The sequence below is a fragment of the Rhincodon typus genome, chromosome 8 (genome assembly GCF_021869965.1).
Source record: "Rhincodon typus isolate 14 chromosome 8, sRhiTyp1.1, whole genome shotgun sequence".
NCBI lineage: Eukaryota > Metazoa > Chordata > Chondrichthyes > Orectolobiformes > Rhincodontidae > Rhincodon > Rhincodon typus.
The window spans coordinates 64,357,206-64,370,409 of NC_063339.1; the positions used below are offsets into that span (position 1 = coordinate 64,357,206).

Below are 13,204 nucleotides of genomic sequence, written 5' to 3' on the forward strand. Positions count from 1 at the left end.
AATCTTGGTTTAATCAGGAGTAGTTAGTAGTGAGAATGGATTTATTTGTTTTGTTAATAGTTCAGTTAATTTGCTCACTGGTAGAGTTACATAAATAAATTGTTACTTTTTGATTTTAAAGCATCAGGGATTTATTTTATTTAACCACTAGAAGTTTCTGAAAAGCAGGTTACACCAGGTTTCACACTCCTTTTACAGATTATGGGGCACGATGATCCTCTTCAGGTGTTTTGGTTTTCATTCTCAGAGCAGGGGTCAACCTCTGCTTTGTAACAGTAGCAATTACAAAACAGATTATAAAGAAACAATGTTTCTTTTTAGAAAAATTAATCATTTTGTATTAATATCTACAGTAGAGGAAGAAAACTCTGTGTCAGGAAATTGAAAGAAGGAACTCAATACAATTGATACAAGCAAAATGACAGAAATAAAGAAAAGAATGACACAAAGGAGTATCCCATCCCCAGGATTAGATGGTATCCATCTTGGGGTTTTATAGGAAGTAGATTGCTGATACACTATAATCTTGATGTTCATTTGATTCAGGAACTGTATCTTGAGTTTGGAAAATTTCACATCACTCTGCTATTTGAGGAAGGTAATGGGGAAAACCAGGGAATTATGGATCAGTTAATTTTTCATGTGTTGTCAGGATGTAATTAAGGATAGAATGACTGAGCAGCTTGGACATTTAAACTGATCAGAGAACTTGCCTGTATTTGTCAGAAACAGATCATGTTTGAAGTTCACTAAACTTCTTTACAAAAAATGCGACTAAATTCGAGTAGAAGGGAATGTTTGTCTATGTTATGTTAGTTAAATGTACTTCCATAAGTTATGTGATAAAGTTGCTCAGAAGATATCTGACTAAAAGTTGAAGCTAACAAATTATCGGCTGGAAACAGAGCAGGGATGGTGTTCGCAGAGATGAGGCCTCACTTGTTCACCATATAGATTTTTGTCTCAGATGATGAAGAAGCCACATATTCAAATTTTTCGTTGACAAAAATAGATGCTATTATAAACAGTGTGATGGAAGCATAACATTACTGGGCTACTGAAAGATTTAATAAATGGGTAAAACTGTGACAAGGGGATTTCAATATGGGTAAGTATGTGCTGATCCAGTTAGTATCTAAAATGAGAGTATCTTCTAAATGGTGAAAAGCTCAAAATATATGAAGTCCAGAGAGACTTGTGCATCCAATGTAAAGATTGTTAAAATATCCTGAACATCTACAAATAAAAATCAAAAAGACTAAAAGAGTGTTGGCCTCTATATCTCGAGGATTTGAATACAAGGGATAGATGTCATGCTTCAGCCACATAAAACCCTAGTTAAACCATACTTAGAGAAAGGACATATTGCCCTTGGAGAGATTATAGCATAGGTTTACCAAACAACACCTGAGCTCCAAGATTACGCAAACAATATATTGCTTGGAATTTACATCGATGAGGCAAATTTAAATCAAGACATTAAGGAGCTGATAGGCTGGTTTGATGGTTGAGGACTCTCAAACTAGCAATCATATGCTACAAATTAGAGGTAACCTTTACTGGAATGATGTTAGAGAACACATACACAGAAAGGTAGAAGTTTGGAATTTGCTTTTAGAAACCAGTATTTATTCTCAATCGATCACTAATTTTAAATTTAAAATAGATAAGACTTTTGTTAATAAAAGTCATAGAATCATAGAGCATGGAAACAGATCCTTCCATCCAACTTATCCACGTCGACCAAAATTCCCAAACTAAATTAGTCCCACTTGCCTGCATTTAGCCCATATCCCTCTAAACCTTTCCTATTCATGTACCTCACCAAAAGTCTTTTAAATGTTGTAACTATACTTGCATCTACCACTTCCTCTGGCAGTTCATTCCACATACGAACCACCCTCTGTGTGAAAAAGTTGCCCCTCAGGTCCCTTTTAAATCTTTCTCCTCTCACCTTAAAAATATACCCCTTAGTTTTGAACTCACCCACCCTCGTGAAAAGACCTTATCTATGCCCCTCATGATTTTATAAACCTTTATAAGGTCACCCTCAACCTCCTTTGCTTCAGTGAAAAATGTCACAGCCTATCCAGCCTCTCCTTATAACTCAAACCTTCCAGTCCCAGTAACACCCTTGTAAATCTTTTCTGCACCCTCTCCAATTTAATAATATCCTTCCTATAACAGGACGACCAGAACTGTACATAGCACTGCAGAAGTGGCTTCACCAGCGTCCTGTACAACCTCAACATGACAACCCAACTCCAATACTCAATGGTCTGAGCAATGATGGGGGCATGGTGAGTGCATGGAGTTAGGTCACAGTCGTAGTCTCATTGAATGACAGAACAGGCTTGAAGAACCAATTCAGCTACCCCTGTTCATGTGATCCCCAAGATTGGATCGCGGGTGAGAAAAGCCTCCTCAGCAAGATCACATGCATTTCACTGGGAGAGATAGAGGGAAGGTGGGTGACAATTTGTTAGATGGACCTTATGACATTAACTCCAGAGGAGCATGACAGATGGGAAAAGCGATAGTTGATAGAAATGGGAAAGTTGTGTGGTCACTGAAGGAAAGGCTTGGGTATGTGCCACATTAAACAGGATAGCAGTGTAAAACTGAGATAGAGATTGTAAACCAGTCCAATAGAAAAGAGAGAACACAAGGCAGTAAAAAACATGGAGTTTACAGAGAAGTAATAGTGAGTAGTGCTGGTACAGTTAATTAGGATGGAAAAGAAGAAGATATACGTGCTGAGGAGTTAATCCAGTTCTCACCATATATCCACATACATGCATATTTAACAAAGGTAAACTGCTGGACTGTAAAGAATAGGAAACAATAAATGAAAATAAAGTCCAAGAGAAGACAGTATTTGCGTGTGAGATTGGAGTTCTTGGCACAGGAAGAATTAGCGTTCACATTTTTTTAGCAAACATGTCACAGTTTACTTTCTCATGGCTCTGGGGAAAAAGGATAGTTTCGCACAAGAAAGCAAACATTCCCAAGACTTGATCATGAACTATTTATATACTAGTGGTTCATCTTTAGTCAAAAACACAGGAATCCTGTTTCTACAACTATGGTCAGCAGCCCAAATTCTCACAGTTTTTGTAGATGTACCAACATTCTACAGAAAATTCTACATTAATCTTTCAGCCTGCATACACATGAAAAGCATAGGCATTTTCTCTTATCTGTCTTATATACTATAGTGGGTAAGGCTCGAATAGTTTACATTAAAATAAAAATGAAGGCAGTGAAATATTGTTGGACATAAATAAAGACCTCAAGTCTCTACATTTACAGTTCCCAATTTTGGATTTGTTGGCGAACAGGAAAGAGCAACACTTTTTGTTGTGCTACTTAGTTGTTCAAGCATTTTATCATAACAACGTGAGACCTTTGCAGTAAAGAAACTTGGCAGTTTGGGGAAAAATAGAGATGAAACATTAAGTTAAGGCAGTTAGTCACTTTTCATTACTTTCGTTTTCAAAGTATTTCTTTTAAAAAATAACAAGACAACACATTAGTATTCCACGCCCCTTTTACTGTGACATAATTCCATATTTCATGCTATTGGTAACTTGCTCAAGTAGCTATTGTTTATATGTTATAAGTGGCTAACAAAACTGAAGTGGAACCTATTCCCAGCTTACACACAATACATGATTTTCCACCTGGGAATAGCTTAATAATGCTCAGTAGTGGGAGCTCTGGGTTATTTTTCTTATTACTACTGAGGCTTATTATTATAGTGGCATTAACATTCCCATGGCTGAGTTCAACTAACTCAGCCTAGTTACGGATGTCTTCTTGTTTTTTTTTGGGTCACCGAATTAAATATTACTCAAGGCATTACGGGTGTGATTCCTATCAACTTCAGTATGAACATTAAATAAGTTTTAGAAATTTAGTTCTGGTTTTGCAAGGAAGTTGGTGTTAACTGGAAGCCAATGTATTCTCCCCTAGATTAAGACAATTAGACAAGAAGTAGAAATAAAACATAACTGTCCAATCCTTAGCTCAACCTCAACCTTCAATTACATTCAATTTCAAACATTCTTCCTCAGATTTAATCTATTCAGTGATAAATTTGTCCCATCCAGACAGAGACAAACACAATTTTTTAAAAGTTCCAAGTATAAGACTGTTTAAACTATCCTCTGCTTTCATCCAGTAAACGTAATCTGCCTAAGGGCACATTGCCAGCTGTTTCTGTGTTTATTTCTGTCTTGTGTTTTAGTCACCTCTCAGTACAGGCTGAACAGAATGAGGGATCTTCTCCCTGGTATGTTCCATCAATAAGGACATGTAGTTTAAGGTATTAAACACAATTTTCACATAAAAATCTGGTAATCTTGCCATTTTGAGGATCTCATTACTGAGGAAATCACACACAAGCTGTAACATCATATCCCAGGATACCAACATACAATGACAGTAAACAATTTGCTCAAATGATAGTTTTTGACTAATCTGCGTTGCCAACGATCAAACAGCTCGATGATCTTTAAAAAGAACAGAGGGAGCCTGTCAGGCATCCCTTATTTAAGAACTTGAATGTTGTATATTTATAAAAATACTCTGCTGCAGAAAATTATGATAAGTAATCACTTATTCTTAAGAGGATATAAATTGAAGCTGAGAGGCAGGATACAGCAAATGTTACAAGTACTTTAAAAATTTAACAGAATGCACAGCAAACATTAGCGTGAGGCCAGGTCACATCTGTTGCTCTACTGGAGGGTTTTGCAGTACTGCACTATTTTACTAAACATCTGCTTTATGAATTAATTCTTCAGGTATGGATGTTGCTGCCAGCTCAGCACCAATTACCTATCCCTGTTTGCCCCTTGAGCGGGTATTGATGAACTGCCATCCTAAAACATTGTAATCCATATGGTGCAGGTGCAGCAATCACAATGTACGAGAGAGTGTTCCAGATTTTGACATAGCAATGGTGAAAAAAATACCAATATAGTTTCAAGTCAGGATGTGACTTGGAGGGGAACTTGTAGACGGTGATGTTTTCAATTGTTTGCTGTCCTTGTATCTCGAGGTGGTAGAGGTTGAGGTTCTGTAAGTTGCTGTTCAGGAAGCCTTGGCAGTTTTGCTGCCACACCACTGTCACTGTGTGTTGGTGGCAGAGAGGTGACTGTTTAAGATTGTGGATTGAGCACAACTCACGCGCTGCTTTGCTCTGCATGGTGTTGAGCCTCTTGAGTTGGAGCTGCCCTCACGCAGGCAAGTGGAGAGTATTCCATCATATTTCTGATTCCACGAGGAGTACTCCATTATTCAAATGGAGTCTCCTGCCAATTCTGTTATGCAAAACCTCTAAGTTTTTTTTAATGTTAGCCTCCACATGGATCCTGCGGCCTTGTAATTCCCTTCATGCAGTTGCCGTTTTGATCCAGAATTCAGGCCAGTTTCGACTGAAAGTTTCCCACCATAAAATCTTTCTGAATGAGACATTTAGCGGTAGCGGGAGGAGATATGCCTTCAACATAATGGGGAATTTACAGTTGATATGTCCAGATATTAGAACTTCATTCACTTGGTCTGAAAATGCTGCAACTTCTGAAAAAAAATGTAGCAAGGAGACAGATATGTTGCTCCTCATCTGAAAAACATATTCTGGTAGTTTCACTTGTTGAATCAATCTTGTGGCAGTGTGGTGCTAATTATTCTGGCATGTAAAAATCCTTTTCCATTTGGAGCACTGAACTTTGTTGTAATGGAAACTCCTACTGACTCCCTTATGCATCACCCACAAGGTTTTGTTTTTCATCTTCATCTCCTGCTTCTACATAATTTTTTTAAAATTAGGAAACCTGTGACCTAGTAATTTCCTATTTTTTCAGCTGAAGCTACATCCTTTGGAGCTGAACTAAGCAACCCAGTTAGAATAATCAGAACGTTTCTAAATGTTCGGTTTAACCATTCAAAGAATGGATTATAAAATTTAGGCATTTACCTTCTGTCTGTACAGCAATAATATATTTGGATAACTTAGAACTCTGCCTAATATTAGGTGAATGTAAAAGATCCTATGATCTATCGGTAGAAGAGCAAGGCCCATCTCTCATTTTATTGACCAATATTTATTGGCTAATATTATCAAAGCAGGTTAGTCATATCTCTATTTGCTGCTTGTGTGATCTTGCAATACACAAATTAGATACTTGCAATATAAAAGTCATTCTATTGGTTACAAAGCACCTTCATGAACACGTGAAGACAAACATTTCTTTTTAGTATACATGAATTAAGTTTTAATATTCAACATAAATTTCCAGAAGTGTTGCTTCTTTTTCTATGAGAAGCATTTTCCCAAAATGTGTGTCCTGAGTTTGTTTTGCTGATTCAAACCACTATTGAAATTCCATCTTCCTTTCTTCATTGTCTTATGTTCACTATTTTCAAGTGCAGTGATGAAGGTCTCTATATTGGCATTTCTGTAAGTTTTACCAATGAATGTTGTTAAAATCATACATCTTTCCAGGTGATCTGGTAACTCATTTAAAGGTGATTGGAAAATGAATCATAAGGCGACATAAGAGAGAAATTCATGCAGTGATGTGTGATGATTGGAATGTGCTGTCTCAATGGCTGAATACAATAAATAACTTTTGAAAGTAAATTGATAAATACTTGAAGAAAATAAGTTTAGAGCTGGGGTAGGCATGATAAACTGAATGACCTACATCTCTGCTGCATCATTCTATGATTACTTTCAAATTGAAATCTTCATCCATTTTGATTCCAAAGCCACACTATTAGAATACTTTAATATCAATTTGATAATGTTATAGAATCATGGAAACAGGCCATTTTCAGTTTTACGCCTCAGAGCCATAACTTAGATGCTAAAGAGTACCAACGAGCGATAATTGGCATGAAATGGAAAGAAACATTTTGTCAGGATTTTCACCATCACCAAGACCAGTCAAAAGTACACATGGCATGTGCGATCTAGATTGGTTTTGGTTGAAATATATTGCAGCTGAATACCTGCTGACGTCCTTGTCAAGAATTGCATATATAATGGTTGCTTAGGTGAAGTAACCTGAGAATTGATGCTATTTTAGTTAATAATCTAACATAACTTGCTGCTCACATCAGGAGTACAAGCAGAAAGTGAGCCATAAAACAAGATAAAATTGTCATCCAGCTCTACACCTTGTTATCTCTTATAAAATTTACAAATGTGACTTTTTTATTCCTGATCACATGCAGTTAATGTTTGCACTTGTGATTATCTAACAGCTTTGTATTAAGTCTCATCGGCAACCCTTCAGAACCAGATACAGACGTGGGCCTTGAAGTGACTATTAACTTCCGGGATCGCTCAGTTATACGGAATGCCAAAGTTTCAGGCAAATGGGGGAAAGAAGAGAAAAACATACCGTATTTCCCTTTCACACCAATGCAGCACTTCAAGGTAAGTGTGATGTCAAATTATGTAAAGATTGTGCCATCTTTGTGTAGTTTCCGAAGGAAGTGTCAAAAAAAAGCAATTTGTTTAAAAGTGAATACAGATAGCTATAAAATCAAGCTAGTGAGCTCATTAAACACTTTTTTTTTATAATATCTTGATTGTATCTAGACAATGCATAAATATAACAACACAAGAACTCCAACTGTTCGTTTCTACCAAAAAACAGTGAATAATCTGTTTTTTAAAAAAACGCAACTGCAATGATCCCTGTGTTTTGGGATTTTCAACAAGTTAATGCCTCATTCAGACCTGATCCCTTGATTGTGCGGATTTAATGGATCAGAATAGCAGCAAGGTCACAACGAGCATCACTTCCATGAACAAAATGGCCACACTGGATTGTTAATTCTATCTTTGCCGGCTATTCATTAATGTTATAGATTAGACACTATCGCTTAAACTCTGCCACCTGAATTCCAGACTAATGGAGTTGAAAGTCTGTTTGTGGAAAGAGCAGGGGTGTGGGATTAATTGGATAACTCCTTCAAACAGTCAGGACAGGCACAATGGATTAAGTGTCCCCCTTCTGTACTGTAGGACTCTATAAAGTACATGTGAAAGTAAAGGATAAGTGAGGCTGACATAGATCAATCACAATAGTGTACTATTGGTTACTTAAGTATAAGTATAAACTTAAGTATAAATAACATTCTAACTATAGAAGCTTGAGATGCTTGGATTATAGGTGAATATACAGGTTACATTGCAGGTTACATTATTTGAGGCTAGCGTCCATTCAACGGTCTGATAACGGCTGGAAAGAAGCTGTTCTTGAACCTGCTTGTGCATGTGTTCAGGCTTCTGTATCTTCTGCTTGACGATAGAGGTTGTAGGAGGTCATTACCAGGGTGCGATGGGTCTTTAATGATGTTGGCCGCCTGCCCGCGGCAGCGAGCCATGTAAATAGAGTCCGTCGAAGGCTGGCTTCTGTGATGGTCTGGGCTGTGCACACCACCTTCTGTAGTTTCTTACAATCCTGGGCAGAGCAGTTTCCATACCAGGCTGTTATGCACCCAGACAGTATGCTTTCAATGCTGCATCTGTAGAAGTTTGCGGGGGACCTTATGGACAAGCCAAATTTCCTGAGCCATCTGAGGAAGAAGAGGTGTTGTTGTGCATTCCTGACTGCTGCATTTACATGGGAAGTCCAGGACAGGTCATCAGTTATCGTCACTGCGAGGAACTTGATGCTGTTCACTCTTTCAACCTCATTTCTGTTGATGTAGATGGAGGCGTGTTCTCCTTTCTTTCTGAAGTCGGTGATAAGTACTTTAGTTTTGCCGCTATTGAGAGTCAGATTGTTTTCTTTACACCACATCACCAAGCTCTCTATCTCCCTTCAAACTGAGCATAGAAAACATTGAATGCATCAGAGAGGGATGTTTCATTGTCCGGCATCTTACACTGTTTCATTTTATATCCCATAATGTCATTAAGGCTTTGCCTAGATGGCAGGAGTCTGTTTGGTAGGTCTGGGACTCTTGGCCTCCCTGATGGCTTTGCGGAGGATGTATCTGGAATTTCTGTGTTGGTCCGGGTCACCTGACCTGAATGCTGCACGTCTGGTCTTCACTAGGGAGTGAATTTCCTGGTACATCCAAGATTTATGGTTAGGGAACACTCAGATTGACTTCTTTGGTACACAGTCCTTCACGCATTTGCTAATGAAGTCCATGGTGGTGCATACTCATCTAGGTTTTCTGCTTAAAAATTGAACACGGTCCAGTCCGCTGAGTCTAAGCATTCCCGGAGACAGTCTTCCATTGCCTCAGACAAGCCCTGTACTTCTTTTTGTGAAGGATTCCGCCATTTCAGCTTCTGCTTGTAAGGTGGGTGGAGGAACACAGCACTGTGATTGGATTTTTGGAAGTGTGGGTGGGAGATTGAGCAGTAGGCATCTTTGATGGTTGTATAGCACTGGTCCAGAATGTTCGGTCCTCTGGTGGGGCAGGAGATGTGTTTGGTCTTCACCTTAACTAAATTAACTCATGGTAACCACATACTGTTGAGCATGTGGTTGATGTGAGAAAATCCAAACATGTAGTCAAAATCCTACCTCTCTCCCTCGCAACACTGTGGGTATACCTACACCAGAAGAAGTACAGCAGTTCAAGGCAGGGCACCTCACCATCACTCCCTCAAGATTAAGTAAGGTTAAGTATCAACTGCTGACCTTGACAGTAATGCCCACAGCCTCTAAACAAAAAAGTTCATAGAACTGTAGAGTCCAGGAATGGACCCTTCAGCCATGATGTTGTGCTGAACATGACACCAAATTAAACTAATCCCCTCTGCCTGCCCTTGGTCCGTATCCCTCCATTCCATCAATTGCAAAAAATTTTATAGATTCTTCAAGTCTCCAGACGTGCCTCAAAAATCTGCACCCATGTATAAGTAACTTCTTTGTCTTGTGCTCTCTGCAATGGCAAATCATTCTCAGAGCCTGCCAATAACATCAGATTGAATGCCACAGTCCACTTCATTATACTTCAACTGCATATCATCGTGATATTTCAGAAATTTCAGAAAGTGATGAAGAGAGACTCATATATTTGAACGATTGTTCTTTGTATCATTGTAAATAACTGGCAATGCAATTAAAACTGTAAATCCAGCTGTGGTTTCCAATGCTTTGATAAACAAGAGTGAAAGTTTCACTTTGTGATGATGTCAAATAGCATATATAACACACATTATTGATATCAGACTATGTTAGTGCTTTGATTTTGTTCATTGAACCAAGACACCTTTTCATGAGCACTCAGGCTCTAAACCAGAATCTATTGAATTACAATTTGGAAAGAGTGGCAACATAAATAAAGTCGTATAATTTTAAAGGGGGTGCAGGAACAAAGTGACCTGGGGGCAGGGATTCATTTACACGAACAGCTGAAGTTGGCAAGGCAAATTCAGAAAGCTGTTTTTAAAATGAGCAGAGTCCATGACTTCATGAATACAGGCTGTAGAGATCAAAAGCGAGGAATTTATATAAAACTTTGATTAGTCATTTGTTAAACCTCAACTGGAGTTTCATGTCCAGTTCTGGGCTTCAGTCTTCAAGTGGGATTTCAAGGCCTTAGGATACAGAGGAGATTTACTGGGTTATAAGGATCGGGACATTCAGATATCTGAAGAGATGACTGAAGCTGACATTATTCTCCTTAGAATACAGAACGTTAACATTTATCAGAGGTGTTCAAAACTATGAAAGGTTTTGATTGAATAGTTGAAGCGAAACTTCACTGACTGGAAATGGTGCTAGAGATTTAAGATCATCCACAGAAGTACCAGAAGGGAAACTAGGGGACTTTCTATTTCCTGAAACACGTTAAATTATAGTGATTGGAATACACTACCTGAAAAGTAGTAAAAGCAGATTCAGAAGCAACTCTTTAAAAAAGAATGAGGTGTTTAGAAAGAAAATATTTGTAAGACTAAAGGGGAAGAGCAGGTGAGTGGAACTAATTGCAAAATTATCAAGAGCACCAGTTTGATGTTTTAAATGATCACCTTCTGTTTCACATGTTCCACGATTTGTACAATTTGTGACATTTCAAGTTATTTGATTTTAGATGGAAATCCTATGTGAACACCAGCAGTTCCGGGTTCAAGTGGATGGACAACGGCTATTTGATTTTACGCATCGCATCCAACAACTACAAAAACTAACTGCTTTAAAAATTACAGGCGACGTTCGACTGACAAAAGTAGTTTAATCTTAGTAATAACAGTTCTAAAGAGAAGATAACTGAAAACGTGTGGTTCCCCCAGCTTTTATAATTCAAGTTAAAGTTTTTTAAAGTCTGCGGACACTGATCCTGCACCAACCGGCTTTCTAAGTAGGAAAACAATTTCTTTTGCAAACATGGTAGAAGTGTACTTTTAAAAAAAAATTAAAAGTCAGCAACATATGTTCAAGACTGTTCTGTGATTTCAAGTTTTTCAAAAATTGATTTTGATTTTTACAGTGAACCAACCAATTAGACTAAGTTAGAGCTTCTTCATTTCTGTAATTAAATATTCCTGATGTTTTGAGGTTTGTCTACATTTGCCTTTGTTTACAATCACACTGTAAGCAGTCAACTTTCCCATTGGTTTAATGGTGGTTTTCCACGTCCAGTACTTTGGAACATATCAGCTAACGCTTGCATATAATAATAAAGGATATATCCCAGACAGCTACTAATAAATTGGGCAATGCCACTAAATGTTACTTGTTATCATCATAGGCACTGCTTAGACATTAAGTGGGCCGGCTAGCTTGGAGGTTTAAGCAGATGTTACTGCCTTGAAATTCCAAACCGCACCCCCCCACCCCTCCCCCCACCACCAGTTACTTTTTGAACTCTTGCTACTAATGTAAACCCTTCTTGCTGGCTTGCGGAGCTGGACATAGTTTTAACCTTTAGGAGGTGCTTTCTTTCTCATTGAGTTTGAATACAATCCAACTAAAAGCAACAAATTGAGTTGTCACTTTCTAGCAACATTTTTAGATGAGAGTGTGCTTCCAACCGATTTAGCTTATCCTCCTACAGAAACCAGAGGTTTCAGAGCTTTAATCTCAATAGAGGCATTAGATTAATCAGTTTTCAGCACAAACTTCTGAATTACCCTTTCTGTGCTGAGTTCTTCTGCACTTTCTCCTCTTTGTCCAAAATTATACTTTATTCATAAAATTTGTACAATACACAGCTGTCCAAAATTTGACCTTTCACATAACATGAAATACCAATCAGTTTCTTTCAATACAGTACTTGAGTACTGTAGGCAGGAAGGCCATAGACAATGGCCTTTCACCATTGAACCTTTGCAGCAGCAGTACCAAGCTTTTGAATATCCTCAACATGGACCTGGTTGTGTGCCATATGAACTGCTTGGTTCCTAACAACACTTATCATTGGAAGAGCAGCAAGCTTTGGACGGACCAAAGAGCATCTTTCACCAAGTTGATGGCAATCCAGCACCTGTTGGTATTTACCTCGCCCTTATTCCTGTGAAGAGCACATAGAGTAAAAAGTCCTGTATTAAGGAGTTGCTCAGAATGAATCTCATTGGAATCTATTGCATCTCCTTCCATACCTTAGTTACAAAGACCCATTCAAGAAGCAGGTGGACAAATTTCTCTTTCCCACCTCAGCTGCCTCGAAGGCAACATGTAAAGGTCCCGAGACTCCTAGCATGCAGGAATTATCTCTCCTGGAGATACTTCTCAACATCATCCTAGCTAAGTATTAGTGCTTGTTTGAAAATTCTGACAAGGACTTCTGCCAAATAACTCTAACCCATCTGACAAGTTTCAGCATTTCCTCTTCCAGCAGGGCCTCAAAGACATTTGTGAGGGACTGTCCCAAGGGTAAACCCCTCTATTGTATACTAATAGTCAAAATGGTAACAAACACAACACACTTTGGTGTCTCTGCCAGAGGAAAGATGTTGTTAAACTTGAAAGGGTTCAGAAAAGATTTACAAGGATATTTCCGGGACTGGAGGGTTTGAGCTATAGTGAGATGCTGAATAAGCTGGGGCACATAAGGGACATGGATAGGGTGAATAGCCAAGATCTTTTTCCCAGGGCAGGGGAGTCCAAAATTAGAAGGCATAGTTTTAAGGTGAAGGGGGAAAGATTTAAAAGGGACGTAAGGGGCAACTTCTCCATACAGAGGTTGGTGCATGTGTGGAACGAGCTGCCAGAGGAAG

The 13,204-nt window shown here is 38.4% G+C and overlaps 1 protein-coding gene across 1 annotated transcript in view; it reads left to right on the top strand.

Moving 5' to 3' along the window:
- Window positions 1–11,425, top strand: part of si:ch211-10a23.2 (Galectin-related protein A-like) — a 21,919-nt gene extending 10,494 nt beyond the window's left edge. Inside the window, exons 3-4 of the mRNA XM_048600011.1 lie at window positions 7,276–7,450; window positions 11,080–11,425. Coding sequence (XP_048455968.1) covers window positions 7,276–7,450; window positions 11,080–11,223 — 319 coding nt within the window. The 3' untranslated portion in view covers window positions 11,224–11,425. The remainder of the gene's footprint in view (window positions 1–7,275; window positions 7,451–11,079) is intronic.
- Window positions 11,426–13,204: the final 1,779 nt, after the last annotated feature.